Genomic DNA, 17756 nt, shown 5'->3' with positions numbered 1-17756 from the left:
TGATATGCACGAGAGACAGCACAACTGTCACACGGTGATTTTTGCATAATTTATGCGCCATCTACCTTCACAGTCACCCCGTCGGAGTTATGCTGGGGTTCGGCGTGACGGCGTTCTCCTGATTCTCTCACTCAACAGTCGATAATGATGCAGATGGAGGATGGAGTTTGTGTGCCGCCCGCGCGTACTGTCGATTGTGTTTTACTCACATTGTAACGGAAGTCTATTTCCGTTGCTTCCTTTGGTCTATATTAAGATCTCCGGTCCGGTAATAGGTAAAAGTACCGACACCCCCCGGCTGGTTGTCGTCAGGTCGCGGACAGACGCAGATATTGTTTCGGCAATAAATAGCTCATCCGGCGCTGGTTGGGTTGGGTTGACGATATTGATTCCAAACAATTCGATGACGTTTACTTTAATGAATCATTAATTTTGTACTCCTTTCCTTTGTTGGGATCTTTACTACGGATTTTCGTTTTCATTTCCTTTCAGTTGCCTTCACGTTTATCGTTTCGTTTCTCTTTTATTTTCGTTCCTTCTAGATTGTACCCAGACAGTCACTGTTGAGACCGGTGGTGCATCCGCCTTTCGCGGTAGTTCGGTGGCGGTCGCAGTGGAAACCAAGCTTTCTTCCACAGAGCCAGCATCCGATCACCGCATGCCGCGCCTGTCCTGATGCGTGCCGCAGCACGTGACTCCACCCGATGCCGGTAGCGGTAGCCGTATTCTTAGTATTCACCCGACCATTCGGGCGACCACTTTATGGTCCTCGCACGCGGTTCCGTTGTGATAGAGACTCGCGCGAGACAAGTTTAGGCTACAATCGTGTTCCTAGAGACCACACACCCGGTGGTAGTGATCGTCCCCGCCGGAGGACGCAAGATTGACCCCATGAGGCAACTCACCCGCTACTTACGACACACGAGATACCCGATGAGACTGTTTTAATTTAGCGCTAATATCCGTAGGCTTAAGTTGGATAAGTTTTCGGGAACTGGATTTGTGGAAGCTGCATTTGGCAGCAACTGCTTTCCACACAACACATTGTAGTGGCCGGCAGCGGCCGGCAGCGGCCGGCAGCGGCCGGTGTTTCTTTTGGTGTCCGGACGGGGCCCTGTCCTGTCAATTAGTACACCGTTTCGCGACCGGGGTTTTAAGTGAATCCTTGAATTTTTTGGCAGCGGACCGAGCATTACGATCCATCAATCAAACGGCGGAATCCAACCGGGGCTCCGAACCGGGTTTTGTTCGGACGGATGGGACGGGATGGGTCTTCTAACCGCCACCGAAAGCCATATGGGCGCGCTATTCTTAGACGAGCTAAATGTGTCAGTCACGTTTCGTTGACTGCAGCGCTCTCGGACACGCCGTTCGACCGCGATCCATCAGAGATCCGCGTGGTAATGTGCACTTTGCCGCCGCCAAACCGCGAGAGCCGCACCAAGGGCGCAGAGGGTTGGGTTTCTTACGCAAAGCAAAAACAATACTCGCTCTCTCTCTCTCTGTCTCCAGTAGTAAGAAGTTACTTTCTTTGGCCTCTTATCTAGGTTCTGTTTGTTTTGTTTCATTTCAAGTATTTAAACGTGAATTTTGTTGTCAGTATTGTCGCTCGCCCTGGTCGTTTACGTTTAGCACTCACTTCCAGTATCGTGCTTTTCTCCTTTCTTCAGTTTTTCATCGCTCAAGCATGACGTTGGTGGTCCTTGCCTATCGAAAGCTATCGCAAAACACCGCTTAATATTGTTGCCTTCGGCCTCGGTGGTAATGATTGTTGAAGTTTTCTGTCTTTGTCCACAATGGGAAACAACGTTCGGAATTTCGGTTTCCTCTCGGTGCCGGAAGAAAACGGGGTTTGATTTCCCTTGGCTTGGAGACACATTTTGTCATTTGCGTACTCAGTTCACGGAACTTCTCCTTAATGCTCGGTACTGAGCTTCTGGCTCCAGATTCTCTCCGACTGCCGTACTACGAATCAAGACGGTTGCTCAAGACTGGCTTAGAGGTATAAGTTTGTACGTTTGTGGCGTTACTATGCGTTTTGATGGCTCATTTTCGGTCCCCACACAGTAACCGCTTTTCAAACGACCGGAATGTGGGCCAATTTAGGACGTCGGACGTAAGCTGTAGACCCGACTTTACACACCTTAAGTTAAGGCATGCCAAAAGCTCCCGTTTTGCTAAATGTTACTACTAGCCACTAGTCTAGCGAACACCATCAACACGGTTGTAAGGTTTTTCTAAACTTTAACGTAACGTAGTAGCGTCAGTTTGTTTTTTGGTTTACAAATTTCGTGTAAATTTGCAGTTGTTTTGTTAATATACCACGTGTTACTTAGCGGCTCGTACTTTTCTCTCCGTGTCACGTCCGAAGCTGTCAGTGGTCGCTCAAGCCTATCTGATGCGTTTAATTAGTGGCCCTTACTGGCTCCGGGTAGTGCGTAGCTATTCTTCGATCGATCGATCCTTTCTGTCCTGCCTTTTGTCTTGTCCTATTACTATCACTTCTTTAGGCGGAATGCGTATGAGTAGATATTCTGTAGCCCAACCAAACAGTTGCAGTAATGAGCAAAACAAACGTAAAACATCGTTGCTAGAGTTGTGTTTCATTTAATAAACATCGTTTGTTACTCCCTCCCAACAAAAAAAAATCACAAACACACTGTTCTATTCGGCAAAGCATCCATTCCGGAAAGTGTCCCTTGGTTAGAGGACGGCGTGTAAAACAAGCGCCTGATCCTCCTCTAGGTCAGAGAAGGAACGTATAAAAAAAAGGTATAAATACTAAACTGTAATATTGTAAATGTTGAACCGATAAAGAAAAAAGAAAGTAACTTGTGCAAACGCTAAACATTAGTAAACCGAACTTACATAAGAAAACAAAATACAGACATATCGTTTCTTAGAGAGTTAGCGCATTTCGAGCAGGGCAGGGTGCAAAGAAGATAAATACCAAAATCAGAGTTGCAAACATGCAATGTGTCATCAATATTCTAAGCTAAGTAAGGAAACCAACGTTCTTCCATATACATACATATATTTATACTAGCAAAGGGGTGCGAGCAGGGCAAAAGGCACACAAAGACGGACTACCAAGGACAAGAGACGAAAACTCTGCCGACCACGCTTCTGCAGGCGCAGAGCGGACGTACGGGAAAAGACATAGAGAAAATACGAGCTGCAAATTTATATCTCTAAGTGACAACAATCTTGAGAGTGAGATGTATCGAGCTAGAGTGCGACTAGGAGCTACCTAGAACCGTGGCATGCTGTGAAGCACGCTACGAACACCACTACCCCTTGGTCTTGGCCTTGATCGGGTTGTATTTTACGTTTTCTTCACCATTGTTGCTACACAAATGTACAAAACCAAACCGGAAGTGTGAAGCACACTGTGTGTAGTGAAGAATTTCAGTACGAATTTCATCCTACCTCAGCCGCGACTGGCCCGGAAAAACCGGCCAACCTCTTCCTGCTCGGACCGAGTCGAAGCAATACTAGACCTCTACCCGGGTGGCGGTGAGGGGTGCGAACCAGAGCGAACAATGTTAAGTTTCGATGCTAAAATTCCGTGGACCAAGCGAAAGACCGCGGCCCGTGGGCCTTTTCCGCCCCGTGGAACGGGTTGTCGAAAAACTTTCATCGCAAGACGGAGACAGAAAGCTTCAGCAACTGCTGTTGTGCCTGCTGACGATGGTCCGTGGTGGCGAGTGCACCGTGAGGACCACCAAAAGGGACCTCACGATGGCGGGCGATCGTTAGTGATTGGAGGAGCAGTGTGTGTAGGCGCTAGATTGCAATTAACGGCCGCGCGATCGTGCGATAAAGTTCAAAGAAAGACAGACACGAAGTCGCTCGACCGCACACTCACATAAAAACACACACACACATTGAATAATCCCATCGAATATTGAATCTTAGGTTTTGATCCATTTTAAAGTCAGTTGTAGATAATAAGCAACTCAGCGGATAAACTGCACGGCGATGCGCTCGGGCTAGTGAGGAAAAAGGTCTTCGCAAAAGCTTACGCCTTTCGTGGGAAGTGAATGATGTAAATGTTACTATTCGACATTGGCTAGGCGTAAGAAACATGTGTTTCATTTCTACTGCGTGCTCTACTGGCGGCAGAAGCATAATGGGTCGTCGTGATCGGCACACAAACACACACACACCATGTACCAAACAGAAAAAGTGAGCTATCGATACAGGATCGTCGAAGGAGTGATAGTTTTAAGCAATCCATCACGCCGCGGCTGGGGCTGCGCGGGCCGCGAATCTGGGTGATTCCGAAGGGGGAATTATCTTGAACCTGGTACCCTTATGCGCTATGCTTGTGACAAAGAAACAAAAAACAAAACAATGCAACTGCAAAGACCAATAACTGTTGGCTTTTTATATTCACTTCGCTTTGAACATCCCCCTGTCTGCTGTAGGCGAGGACAAAAAAACCCGAAGAAACTTGAATTGGAAGAAAATATCAGACAAATCTTACCCACGAGCGGTCACTCTTTTCACACTAATAATTGGGAAAATAGAAAACAACACATCTTGCGGGTCAGAGCCTCCTGTTGCGCAGGTTGCTGCGAGGTATAAACGCTTCAGTGTCTGTCAGTGTCGGAAAATGTTCCCTTTTCCTCAATATTAGGACGTCTCATGAAAAGAAGGATTTAATAATAGAAAAAGACAACATGACGCTTTCATATATAAATATATATGACTATATATATATACATACATACTAGTATTTATATTTTTAGGATTTATACCTAAATCAATGAATTTTATTAAACTACAGAAAGGTAACGCTCCCCCACGTACTCAATATGTGTCTCAAATCTTCCGCGTCTCCGAAAAGGGACTCACAAGCATACAAAAACCACGAAAAAGCGAGAGAAAGAGAGAGTGCGAGAGTTACGAATGTAAAATGTATTCTTACAAGCAATCAACCGTGGGTCGATTCAACATCAAAAAAGGTACTCGACTTGACTTGACGGTATACTCACGCGTATCGCATCAGATACAGCTAAAATTGGGAGACTTAAGTAAATACGCTTTGGTGCTCGTGAAAATTACCAAAAGCAATATCATTCCCGAATATTTTGCTATCGAATCCAAGACAGTGGGAACCGGCGGACGCTAGATCTCGATCATCATCGATTTGCGAATCGATCTCGCGTACACTCGCGCGCCCTGTAGCGGCAGTTCTTTTGGAGCAATAAAGTGGTGGACCCTTACACCCGAGCGAGCACAGTCTAATGAACGTTACGCAGTGTTCCGAGGGGGGGGTCGAAAATTGAAACTGAACGAACGATACACCTAATGCTGTGGGAGCTGGGAACGAGCCGCAAAGAGAAACTACCACTAAACAGACAATACTATTTTTTATTTGAGAAAAACCAACCGGAAAAACCAATGTAAAAAGCTAAATTTAACGATAAAAGAAAAAAAACCTTAAAATAAAACAACTGTCTGGAAAGGGGCTCCCAAAGACGCGAGCGAACGATTCAGCAAAAGAGTGAAAAGACACACAACATTGGAAAACTGTAACTCGATAAGTGCACCCGCACGCTGGTGCTGAGGCGCACGAAGTATGGCACGCGTTTTAATGAAAGCCGGAGGCGAGCATAAAGACAAACTAAAGACGGGCAGCAATCGTTGCTGGAAGAAGATTAAAATTCTCACACACGCAAACACACAAACAAGCAACTTAAGTAAGTAAGTGAGCTATAAACGGAGGAAGTTAAAAAAAAGAAACCAAGAGAAAACGGAAAAGCAATAACGTTAATTATATGATTACGATATGATAACTATTATTATTACACTCATTATTATTATCATGATTATTATCAGCAAACTAGTGTCGACAATGTGATCACTGTTCCAACCGTTAGCCCGCCAGCTACCAGTCTTTCGTCACTATCCGCATCCGCATCGGCGAATGGGGCAATAGCGAATGCTAAGAGCGGCTGACAAACTGGGAAACAAAACTGAACAAAAACCACTCAACACCTGGATCTGGTTTAAAATTCCACAAAAAACGCGAAGACGAACGAAGTAGTGGCAAATACGGTGCGAGAATGGTAAAGTAATTGAAATAAAATGGAAAGGAAACGTGAAAATCTTCAAACAAAAACAATCCAAACCGGGGCAAACCGTAATGGCGTATTGAAGCTTCTCTCACCCGAACCTTGATGCCGCTGGATTTCGGTTTGCGGCGGTAGTACTTCGATCCTGTGTGTGGTTGTGCCCAAACCCGGTGCAGTTGCATGGGATGCATTCGGGAAAAGCCCTCGATTTGGCGGTAGAGAACAGGTAATGGCGAACAGGAACGGTACGCTAGGCAGTGCTTTTAATAGTGATTGTACTTGTGACGTACTGATGGTAGTAGTAGTGCGAGTAGTAGACGACTCAGCCCCCACTTGTACATATACGACACAAACAATAGTTCTTTAGCGAGTAGTAGCGTGAAAACCCACACACACTCCAACACTCCAAACGGAACGCGACTTGAGGCTTGCGGCATCGCTAGCTGTGTCCCCGAGCATTGGATGCGTGTAGAGTACGCGGCAGCTTTTGTATACGTAACCGAAAACCGTACGGTGTAGTTTATGATTGTTGTGTGTGGTGTTGTTAAGGTTGTTGTTGAGGTTCGACATGTAGCATTGGGTTGTGGTTAGTGCGTAGTTTGAGACACTCTTGAACACGGAACGAAACGAAAAGGGATTTACTGTCGTCACCTTCGTGGGCCGAGCCAATGCCGGGGCTCAGACTGAGATACTTATTGCCGACTTATGCTGCAAAACAACTTGAACGATCTAGGCGACCTAAGGCGAGGAAATCACACAGTTTCTCAAAAATTTCCCACAGTGCTCTCTGTTGGCTGGCCCAACATTGCGTTCACGTCCCGATTTCCTTGTCTCAAAACCAGATCAGATACAATTGTAAAGCATCGTGCGAAGGATAGTTGCGGTTTAATAAAAAATGCCCAATTGTGCAATTGCTGCGAGTAGACGGTTTGACTAAATTCTAGTTTGACACGCCAGTTGGGCGCGGTCCAATCTCCGGACGGAGATTGGACCGCTTACGACCAGAGGCCCAGAAACCAACCACCACATGGTTGCACATCCCGTTCACTACCCATTCGCTAATCGTAGTAGCCTAGTAACCGATACATAATCGTTGCGAGAAGAATAAAGAAACATGTGTTCTGACGAAAGCACCCCTGGAGTGTGCGTCCCCCTGGAAGGAACTAAAAACGCCATTGCGCACATTTCACGTATTGACAAAGTAAACAATTTATGTCTGTTGCAGTAACGAAAACCAAAAAAAAAAGGTAAAATGATCGTAGATCGTAGACAAATAGAGTAGGCAATCGCCGTTGCTACTGTAGACCGTACACACACACACACACACACTTATACACAAACACGCTCGTATGAAACGTATATACACCTTGGGCATACTATATATCATGATCTTACGAAAAGTGGTAGACTTTTCTTCTATTTCTTAGCAGCATAACTCGTGTATTGATTAGTTACGATTACTTTAACTACTTCGTCACCATATTTTATCTTATATTACCTTACAAAACTAATGTGTAAAAAAAATTAAAAGCTCACTCAATGTTTGACCGTACTTTACAAACACAATATAGGTTGATGTACATTAGCCAGTAACTTAGCAGTGCCCCCGGTGTGCATTTACGCACCTGCGGGCAGTGATGTATCGTTTGGCTTCGCAACTTATTTTCCAGTGTAGTAGTGTGGTAATTTTCGCGTGTTAAACAGTTTGCTCAATTTGATAATCTATCACGTAAAACGTAGCAACCTTGCGGAGAGGTTGCGTTGTCGAGGCAGCAGTAAATCAGTTGTTTCGATTGCTCTCGTCGGTAGTTCCTTGACGTTTCGTATCACTATATAGTACTGTACTTCCGTTTCCGTTGCGCAAATACTTTTCGAATCGTTCGTCGCACAGTTTGTCAATCATTCGATAACACATCTCACACACGTAAGGAGCGGCTAAGGAGTCGTTATCGTTTGTCACACATTCGTTTAGCAAACATCAACATGTACATTCAACGTAGGATTCCGTTCTATTGCGTTGTGTCATTTGTTTCTTCCCTCACCATTTGACACGTGTTTCCCAACACATTCACCAAATCACAGTTCCCTGATTTCGTTCCCAACATCACGAGCATCATAGGCCGTGGGCCGTGGGCCATGTGCTTAAATAGCAATAATAGAGCATCATAGTCAGCTCGTTCGTAGCCACGTTACGTTGCGTAGAACAATTGTGTGCGGAACACTTGAGTAGTGCGCATAGCGTCGCAGAATGTATTGAATGAAACAAAACTGCAGAAACAAAATGGCGCTGCGAAGCAAATAACTAATACAATAAATCATCTGGACCTGTAGAAAACTGTAAACACTAGCGTGTATCGGAGTATCTGTTTGATTCCATTGGTAACGTTTTTGTTTAGAGTTGTTGCATACACGAAGCACCGAATCACCGTGGTCCGTAGCTTAAGACACTTGGTCTTTCTTATTTTCCTGTGTGTCCTTTTCGGTTACTTTTAAGTCGATCTCCTTTTCATTGCTGAACATAGTAACATAGTTTTGTCATTCTTGTAATCACACTGTACGATCGTTGATGAGAGTTAAGGCGCAACGGGCACCACTCGCGCATGTGTCACAGATGAGCAAGTTACGCTTGGAGTGTAGATGTTTGTTTTTCATTTCATTTTTCGTTCCGATAGTTCAACTCGTAAGACTCTATCAGAAAATGTAAACGATTTATCACTAGAACCATAGTCGGTACCACCTAGATGAAACGCATATCACTTTGCAATAACCCCTGATGTTCGGGCAGACCCTTTTCTATCGTATGATTTAATATGCTCGGACAAACATCGGAAACTCATGTGACAATATCTAATGGCAGTGTCGTCCAGTCGAAACTTTTCTGTACCTTCTCCGGTGAGCACCACTTTTTCCAGTTTCTATTGTTTTCTACAACTTCCTCTTCAACCACGCGGTGTCACGTTTGTATCAATCGCTTTATAGATTGTGGTAGATGTGGATGATAGTTGTGGGACGAGAACGAAACAACTAGATACCCGTTTGGATGTATGCCAATAAATGATAGTATCCATGACTAATCTAAAAAAGCAAAACTCTTTGTAGTAACAAAAATACGCAGATAATCCATTCAATTGAAAGAACAATAAAAAATATACCTATATAAACTTTATAAACAAATATTTCTCGTAACCCCCTCGTGCCCGCAAACGACTGGACAGAGGGGGGGATCGTAGCTACGATCGTATGTGAGCGTCTGTGCATGATTATAAGCATTAACTATTATGAAGTAAAGTAGTACATCATAAAAATAAATAGCAACAACAACAAAAAAACACTGTAAAACACATAACGGAGCCCATTATGTAGTGGTAGAGCAATACGAGTGTGATTGTAACTAATCGACTAGTAGACTTATCAAACGCAAGCAACAATAAATGCATCAAATGTACTTTAATCGGATCTTATTCGTACCGTAGAGACTCATAAACCAACACATACAGACACACAGAAACACAACAAAACGCTGAAACACACACTTTTGTAGAATGCGAATGCGCAATGGTCTGTAACACGTAGCCTCTCTCTCTAGTAGACCGTAGTGGTAGTAGTACTACTTTCAGATAGCAATTTGGTACGCGTAGAAACCCAGTAGTTGTTAATTAGTGTTAGAAAATGTTTAAAGTAATCTCAAATGGCCGGCTTGTCGATCCACAAAGAAAAATTGATCTTAAATGCGAACGCAAGGGGAACGCAAAACAAAACAAATGGGTATTACCTACCGGGACACCCAAAGTGGCCAACCGGAGGCCGGTTAATGTATCAATCTCAACGTACAATCCACGTATACATAGTTTGGTTACGAAAGCTTCCAGCTTCAGGCCGGCTACAGAACCGGCCCGTATGTCGCGTGAAACTCAGATACTTGTTTAGTGTATAGCCTCCTGTACTCGTACGCTGTCCAACACACTATGGTATGAACACTGGTCACTGTTGTATGTTATAACGTAGAATTAGATTGGTTCATTATTTTACTTTCTGTGACACACCTACTTCACTCCGTTTGTTGAGTTTCGACTTAAACCGTTTCCAATTTGTAACGAAACTTTAGATTGTAATAGAGACGCGTTCAGTACGCGTTCTTTGCTAATACGTAGGTTATCGTTACAGCTTATTACGTTCTAAAAGCCGGCTTTAGGTGACCCGTTGGTTCTGATCATGGCTTGCAACTAATACAATATCCGATTCTCTGTTTTCGCCTCTCATACGTACTGTTGTTGCTCATCGTTGTTTTCTCACCTTCAGTAGAATGTTTTGTTCTTTTTTTTCTTTCTCCCAGTAGGCCTGTATAGCAAGTATTGCTACCCTATTAACGGCTTTATTACATTTGTAAACCGTTGCCAACAATTGTAGCAAAAAAAAAAAAACGAGAGAGCAAACGAACAACAAAACAATTGTAGTGATGCTACCGGCTCGACCGGTGGCACAACAATATGAATTTGAAATAAAGTATTATTAGTGTAAGAACCTGCCTTGCTGACTGTCTTGCTGCTGTTACCTTCTTCTGGGTAGTGTTTGTGTCTATGAGGGACCCCTTATGGTGCCTGCAGTAGTGTTGATTTCTGTTTCTAGCATCACTTTGCGTGTTTTGCGTGTAGTCACGTTTGTTTCGGATCTCAATTTGGGTACATTAGATTGATTTGTTCGAATCCCCGTTTAAGTTGGTTCAACATTAGACGCACCGTAATGAATATTTATGCTGTACCCTGAGTGTCTTCCTGTTCGACCTATTACATTCGTCTACCGGTTCGCATATTGCCAAATGATTTCAGTATCCGTTCGATTCGTTGACCATTCGGCCGTTGCCAGCATCACAGCGTAGTCCACGTAAATGGTAGTATGATAACTGTACATTGAACGACTAACGTATGATGGGTTAATAGGTAATGTATGCTTCGGTGGGTACAGTGGTACGGGATCTTATGATCGTCGCCTAACTATGCCCTATCGCATGATGGGGTAATAATTGAATTTACAGTTGAATGATTATAAGTTTCTTTTCTTTCCATTGATTCCCACTTTAATTTCAGGCACTACCCGATAACTACACGCCAAGCATCCTCCAGGGGGGGAAACAATACTAATGAATATTTTGTTTTACTCAATTTTATCTAAATCACAGAAAATCGCCCATAATAACGCTATTTCGTTTTCGTTGCTCCTCTCCCCACAAACGCGCCTCAGTATCGCACACGGTACAGGATCTGGTGTTCATCTGGAACATGACCGATCCGCTGGTGGTGAACCCGGAGATCGAGCTCCCGCAGTTGGACATTAGCAACAACTACACCACGGACTGTACGATCGAGTACTCGACCGGCAACTTCACCTGCCTGGCGGTGGTGTTCAATCTGAGGCGCCGGTTGGGCTACCATCTCTTCCACACCTACATCCCGTCGGCCCTGATCGTCGTCATGTCCTGGATATCGTTCTGGATCAAACCGGAGGCCATTCCAGCCCGCGTTACGCTGGGCGTTACCTCGCTGCTCACACTAGGTAAGTGCCCCGTAGTGAACCGGTTACCCCGTACCACTCAATGGACCCACTTCCGACTGTCCTTTCTAGCCACGCAAAACACGCAATCGCAACAGTCGTTGCCGCCGGTTTCGTACGTGAAAGCAATCGACGTGTGGATGTCGTCGTGCTCCGTGTTTGTGTTTCTCTCGCTGATGGAGTTCGCGGTTGTGAACAACTACATGGGCCCGGTGGCCACGAAGGTGATGAAGGGCTACTCGGACGAGGACCTGTCGGACGCGATCGAGTTCAACAAGAACGGCTACAACAAGGATCACCGCTCGTCGGAGGTGCCCAAGTACGACACGTTCTGCAACGGGCGCGAAACGGCGCTCTGTATCGACAAATTTTCGCGCTTTTTCTTCCCCTTTTCGTTTTTCATCCTGAACGTTACCTACTGGACCACCTTCCTGTAGGTGGATTTGGGGGGCCGCCATTCTCACACTAAACATAGTCGAACCGCAAGCGCCAACTGGTGTGCGTTCGAGACAGCAATAAAATAGCGTAACCGTAGCGTACATAGACATTAGGTGCGGTATTTAAATGTAAGCGTTGCGTAATTAAGAATAAACCGTTTTTCCTCACATCGTATAACCGTACCGAAAGGGCCGGGGTGTTCGTTTTTGGTTGGGAACGAGTGGAAAGAAACTTTTCGTGTGTAGCTACTTACCGCTGGATTTTTCTTCATACTGGTGTAGTTAAACCCACGCGGATCGGAGTAGGGATCGCGCGTCGATGCCGAGCGCTGCTGGAGTAGCTGAAACAACATCCGCTTATCGTTAAAACGGGGCCAATCGGGAAACGGGGAGTGTGGAATGTGGTTACCTTTCTGTTGTTGACGTCCAGCAGCCGGCGGACGAACGGCGAGGAGACCACTCGGAACGACATTTTACAATTGATGCTAAGAGAAGTGCAAACAGATTTATTAGACATTTTGGTTTTGCCTTGTTTCTGATGGTGCTTTTGTGGTGCGCAAGAAACTAATTCAGTGGCAGGTCACCGGCCAAATATTGGAATACAAAACTATGTCTTTTCTCCTCTTTTGAAGCCGTTAATCAATAACTAAGCAACACTGATCAATTCAGGATCGATAAAAATCTTTTTTGTTCGAGTAAAAAGTCTAAATGTAAATTATGTTACTTCCAAAAATGCCTAAACCTACCACACTCAAGTTAAACCATATTGATTGCCCTCAACTCTGGGTGCCTTTCACATGCGTTCAGCTAACAGCTGGCGATGCCGTTGGCGTGACGCAAACGGGCTTTGCTTTGGGCCACTTGTTGCATTTCTTCGAGTGAAACAATTCGGCAAACACTAAGCAAACGGACCCAGCCCAACACTTTTCGCAATTCTCCATTGCGTAACACGCAGCGATGGACGGCGTGCAAGGTTCGCTCGAATCATGTGGTAAGCTCCTGTGGCGCTTTACTGCCATATGCCCTATTCGACCGTTTATTCAAACGACCCACGTGCACGCTGACACCTTCCACTGGCGTTTGTGGATGATTTTCCAAAGTAAATACCGACCCAAACCGTCCCGTGCACCGGAAACCTGGCTCAGGTGGCTAGTTCACTTACCGGTTCAGTAGGTGTTCGACGAAAACGGGCTCTTTTTTGCACGTACGATACGACCGACCGTCGACCTGCAGGGGAGATAATAAATTATATTTGGCGACGTTCGCGAAACTGAACCGCGAGCGAGTGCGATACGCTATCAAATGCTGCCAAACCCGTGGGGACCGTTTTCGCGGCCGCGGAGATTATCAGTTCCGCAAAGCGTGGAGAAAAAAAAGAAGCCGCCATAAAATGCACACATTGGTCTAGGCAGTGTTCCGAACGCAACGCAGACCAAGAAATTCGGACGAGCGAAATGCATGGAGCAGCGGTTCACCGGGGGCTCCGGATCGCCGGACCGGACCGGTGTGTTTACCTGCGCTGTGTTTACAACGTTTTCGTTGGGGGAACTTTTTTTTTTTTGCCAAAACGGACACCAAATGGGTTGGTTCAAATGCACGATGCCTCACGGCACGACCACGAAAGCGCACGCAACTGCTGCGAGTGAATTTGGTTGGGCAACTGACTGACTCCGGTGGGTCTGGAAAGAATTTCGATTCGGCCGGCGGCGGCACGCTTGAGTCTCCGGTGGCAGTTTGACCTTTCCCCGTCCTTTGGTGTGGCCAAGGGCTCGTGCGCGGAAGCGGAAATAGTATGGGCCGGGCCGGCATTCGAAAAACCCGGGGCTCCAATCAGCTGTTTCGTCCAGCCCGGTGGATTTGCTGCCGGTCGCTGAAGGACGGCTGAAGGTCGACCGATTCATTGATGGAAAAGCGACAAGGTTGTCGGATGGCTCTGAAGCAATGCGTGAGGATGGCAGAGAGAGACTATCACGAAACTGCCGTTGAAGCGGCCGCGTTAAAAATGTTACCAAAAAAAGGAGAAAGAATATTTCGCGATGTTGATTGGATGGCAATACGCACATATTAAATATCGAAAGTCAAACTAACTCCATTTGAATAATGAGGCGCAAGTACCAAATGCTCCTTTGTCTCAATATTTTCAGTCGGAAGGATTCGAAAAGTTCGCAGAAAAGTTACTTTTGAATGAGGTATTACGTTTGGATGGATAAATATTCTAAATGCGCCTAGATGTAGGCTCTGCTGATAATATTCTCCAAGCTCAACGGAGTGTATTCATCAAGCATTTCAAAGTGCTTTTGGCAACTTCGGCTACAATGAACTTGCTTAGACTTGTTAGACACTCTGATTCTAATAAACCGAATTATTCTACTCGAACTCGACAGGCCCTTTTTAAACAATGGACTTTCTTAAAGTCAACTCGATTTTAGCATCCATGTTATTGGCTTACGAGAAATGTTTTTCAAATTAAATTTATACGCATTATTGTTTTGCGCGTCGCAATCCGATGCGCGCAATGCGATAGAATTGAAATGACAACATCGACCGACTGACCGTGCTCAGATTAGACGTTCTCTTGCTGTTCTTTGAATGTCTCGAAATAATCATGCTCAGCCAAATAACCGGTAGCTAAAATAAGTTCGGCTCTGTGCTTACGTGACGTGCGATGAAAACCAAACCTGTCATACTTCTGGTCATCGTAATGAAATGAAAATTAGCTTGTGATTTTCCAGCATCTTTATTCTTGTAATTAGTAACGATGGCGTTCTTGCTTCACACTTTGCGTGGCTATAGAATGGTGCACAATTGCACAGAATGGTACTGACCACAAAAAGCGCATCGAGGTCCACGATTGTTTGTATTTCCCTCTCTTTCGCTTCTTCGCGAGGTCCCAGGGTCCTCGGATTGTCTCGAGGCATTATGGTTATGATCTCTCGGGGTTTCAGGCACATGTGATCGCGGAAAATTACCAGGCACATATGATCGCGGAGACGGCTCCTCGATGTTTTCATCGCTTGAGTCGTCTTCATCGGAATGGTTTGATTCTTGCGAAGCTTCCTCTCGACACGAATAATCGTTCATAAACTGTTTGTAATGACTGTCGGCGTATTCGTGGAGATCCTCCGGTGACCCAATCCACTCTGCAGTTGTGCGAGGAAAATCCCATTCCAGAAACAAATCACCTTGGATCACTTGATCCATCCGATTCAGTAGCCTTTCCAGGTTCCGTTCCCTATTCCACTTTCCATTCTCTCTATTCCGCACGAGGTTAAAGTCAATGCTCGCGAGAAGTTCTAAATTTTCCGACTGGAACCGATCGATCTCACCCCCGATGCCGTGCCATACGTTCGCCTCCCTTTCCACCACCTGGGTGTGGCCGATGATGTCGAGCAAAGTGGTGTACAGGTAAGGGTTTGTGCTCCGCAATCTTTCACTGGCATCGCCAACCCGGATGACGTGTGCCGCATGGAAGTCCGGACCGTGGCCACTGCGCTGATCTTGTCCGACACTTCTACCCCCGGTCACAAGTTCCAGCCGTGGTATCCCCGTCAGCTCCGAGATCGCCTGCAGAATGGCTCCGAACCTCAGGTAGCGCCTAAGCCGATCCTCTATGTGCGCCTTCGGATCTTTTTTACGGCGATTGTACTCGTCCACGGTCCCATGAAGCGCCTCTTCGTAGGTGGATGAGCTGGGATCTTCGATGCGGTTGGTTTTTACCCTCTTCTTTTTCGTTTTATCCTCCCGACGTGTCTTCTTTCCCCGATCGTCGTTTTCCATCGCTGCACTTGTGATTTCGGACTGTGTGGAGCGAACGAATTGCGAGTGTTAAGTGGTGAAAGCACTCTTTTATACTGATTAGTAATCTAACGCAAGCTGCAAAACTCTCACCAACCGATCGGCACGTTGACACGCCACACACTGAGCGAAGGCAGCGTTGCCAGTTCGTTGGGGCGAGTTCGTGGGTTAGGGAACAGTCGCTCTCTTAAATTTCCGATCCCGCTCGCGACATCCGATCCCGCTCGCGACGAATTCTTCAAACATAAATCTCAAAGGCAAGGTTTTGGATGGAGTCGCCAAGTAGTTTACGCTGCTTACGCCATATATTTTGCGCAACTTAAACTAAAAATCAATCTTCAGAACGGAGTCAGGGGTTTTGCTTAACTTGCACTGAATAGAATGCCAAATTTAGCAACACTTCTGAATGTGTTTTTAGCATCTTACGATCTCTCTCAGCAGCGGCAAAAACACATCGTGAGCGAGCGCTATTCTCTTCCCAAGCCGGGAACGATCGGTAAAACCCGGAGCAAGTAAACACAAATAAACGAAGAATGAGTCAGGCGGTCAGGAGCAACGTTCGCGGCGCGCAAACACGCAACTAACGAATACAGCGCGGCCATATACAGTCGGAAGCGCAGCACATTTTTGTTGTTTAGAGCGCCGGGTGAAAGATGCTCACACACGCTTCCGTGCAATATTTATCATTTTAATACTTAATTGACACATATAATATAGTGAATGCCCCACTGTACTTTTCGATGCATATATTTGGTAAGCAGACCAGTACAATGTGGAGGTTGTTTCCTATGCAGCGAAACGTTACGCTAGCACACAATTGTTCCACAACAAGGCAAACATTTCACTATTACTTCGCCTTATCTAATCAATGCTTTATTTCGAGTGGAGTGATGCAACCATGACGTAATCAACGGGCAGCAGCGCTACAAGACGCTACGGCGCTTATAGTGGGAACTGGGAATGATATCACCACAGATATGATCATGAACGCGAACGGACTTGTTTGACACAATTTTACTTTTTGCAATTTTTATTTTAAACATATCGATACTTTGGCATTTTGGTGGCATCCTTTATGCATCCTTCCACATCCTTTATGAATAGCACAAGAGATATTAACATTGTCTCTGGTGCAGGCTAAGACCGCGCAGCGGTTGTAGCGCGAAATAAGAAGATAGAAGAAAATATGTTTGTAAATATTCTTTGGTTGCGCCAGTCCATATTCGCGATAGACAATACGCTTGCCACTACGACTCACACATTTAGCAATCACAATAGCCGAATGAAACGTTGCCACTATGAACAAACAGTTGAAGAACAGAAACAGAAGAAACAGTAAGTTCACCGCAGGAATAAATAAATTGAAATAATAAATTGAGGGAAAGTTGTGATTAATTTGAGAGTAGACTGCTGAACCCAATAATTGACTGATCACGAAATAGATTGAGATTGTTAGTTCGTGTCCGTCATCATCGGAGCTTTCGCTTCATTCGATATCATTTCTGTCAATGGTGAAGCTGTCCTCATCAGGAAGCAGCGTGCCCTAGCGCGAAGGAATTACATAACAGGACGGCGATAAAAAGACAGAGACAGACATAGAGTGGCTGGATCAAGGATGAGAATCAAGGAAGAAGAATCAATACTTATCGCGCCTTTTCAAGATTGTAGCACAAGAAAGCGTTACCGTTACCAGCATTGTTCAAAGGTATTGAGCCATTGTTTGTACTCTTGAGTGCTTCCATGTCCGAGGCAATAGTTGGTATCAAGTCAGTCGGTAAGATAAGCATTGTGAATAAAACAAACATCACCAGTTTGTCGGTAAAACATCTAATCCCTTTTTCAATATACACAATATTAATACAAAAAGCCAAGATATTGCATCTAAATTGTGTTC

General features: G+C 45.2%; 3 protein-coding genes across 3 annotated transcripts in view; 1 reads left to right on the top strand and 2 right to left on the bottom strand.

Annotated features, from left to right (window-relative positions):
* LOC128274446 (RNA-binding protein Musashi homolog 1) overlaps nucleotides 1-11555 on the top strand; it is a 62270-nt gene extending 50715 nt beyond the window's left edge. Inside the window, exon 7 of the mRNA XM_053012656.1 lies at nucleotides 11322-11555. Coding sequence (XP_052868616.1) covers nucleotides 11322-11415 — 94 coding nt within the window. The 3' untranslated portion in view covers nucleotides 11416-11555. The remainder of the gene's footprint in view (nucleotides 1-11321) is intronic.
* Nucleotides 1-12539, bottom strand: part of LOC128274447 (uncharacterized) — a 38813-nt gene extending 26274 nt beyond the window's left edge. The window contains exons 1-2 of the mRNA XM_053012657.1: nucleotides 12477-12539; nucleotides 12322-12408 (exon numbers count right to left, since the gene is read on the bottom strand). Of these exons, the coding sequence (XP_052868617.1) occupies nucleotides 12322-12408; nucleotides 12477-12539 (150 nt within the window). The remainder of the gene's footprint in view (nucleotides 1-12321; nucleotides 12409-12476) is intronic.
* Nucleotides 12540-14801: 2262 nt separating this feature from the next.
* On the bottom strand, nucleotides 14802-15970 carry LOC128273276 (uncharacterized). Its single transcript, XM_053011212.1, has 2 exons — nucleotides 15956-15970; nucleotides 14802-15865 (listed from the first exon to the last, which is right to left on the bottom strand). The coding sequence occupies exon 2, from the start codon at nucleotides 15842-15844 to the stop codon at nucleotides 14855-14857; it is 990 nt and encodes a 329-aa protein (XP_052867172.1). The 5' UTR covers nucleotides 15845-15865; nucleotides 15956-15970; the 3' UTR covers nucleotides 14802-14854.
* Between the last annotated feature and the right edge of the window lie 1786 nt (nucleotides 15971-17756).

This window comes from Anopheles cruzii, chromosome 3 (genome assembly GCF_943734635.1).
Source record: "Anopheles cruzii chromosome 3, idAnoCruzAS_RS32_06, whole genome shotgun sequence".
Taxonomy (NCBI): Eukaryota; Metazoa; Arthropoda; class Insecta; order Diptera; family Culicidae; genus Anopheles; species Anopheles cruzii.
The sequence above is the reverse complement of the archived record's forward strand: the minus strand, read 5'-3'. Positions and strand labels throughout refer to the sequence as shown.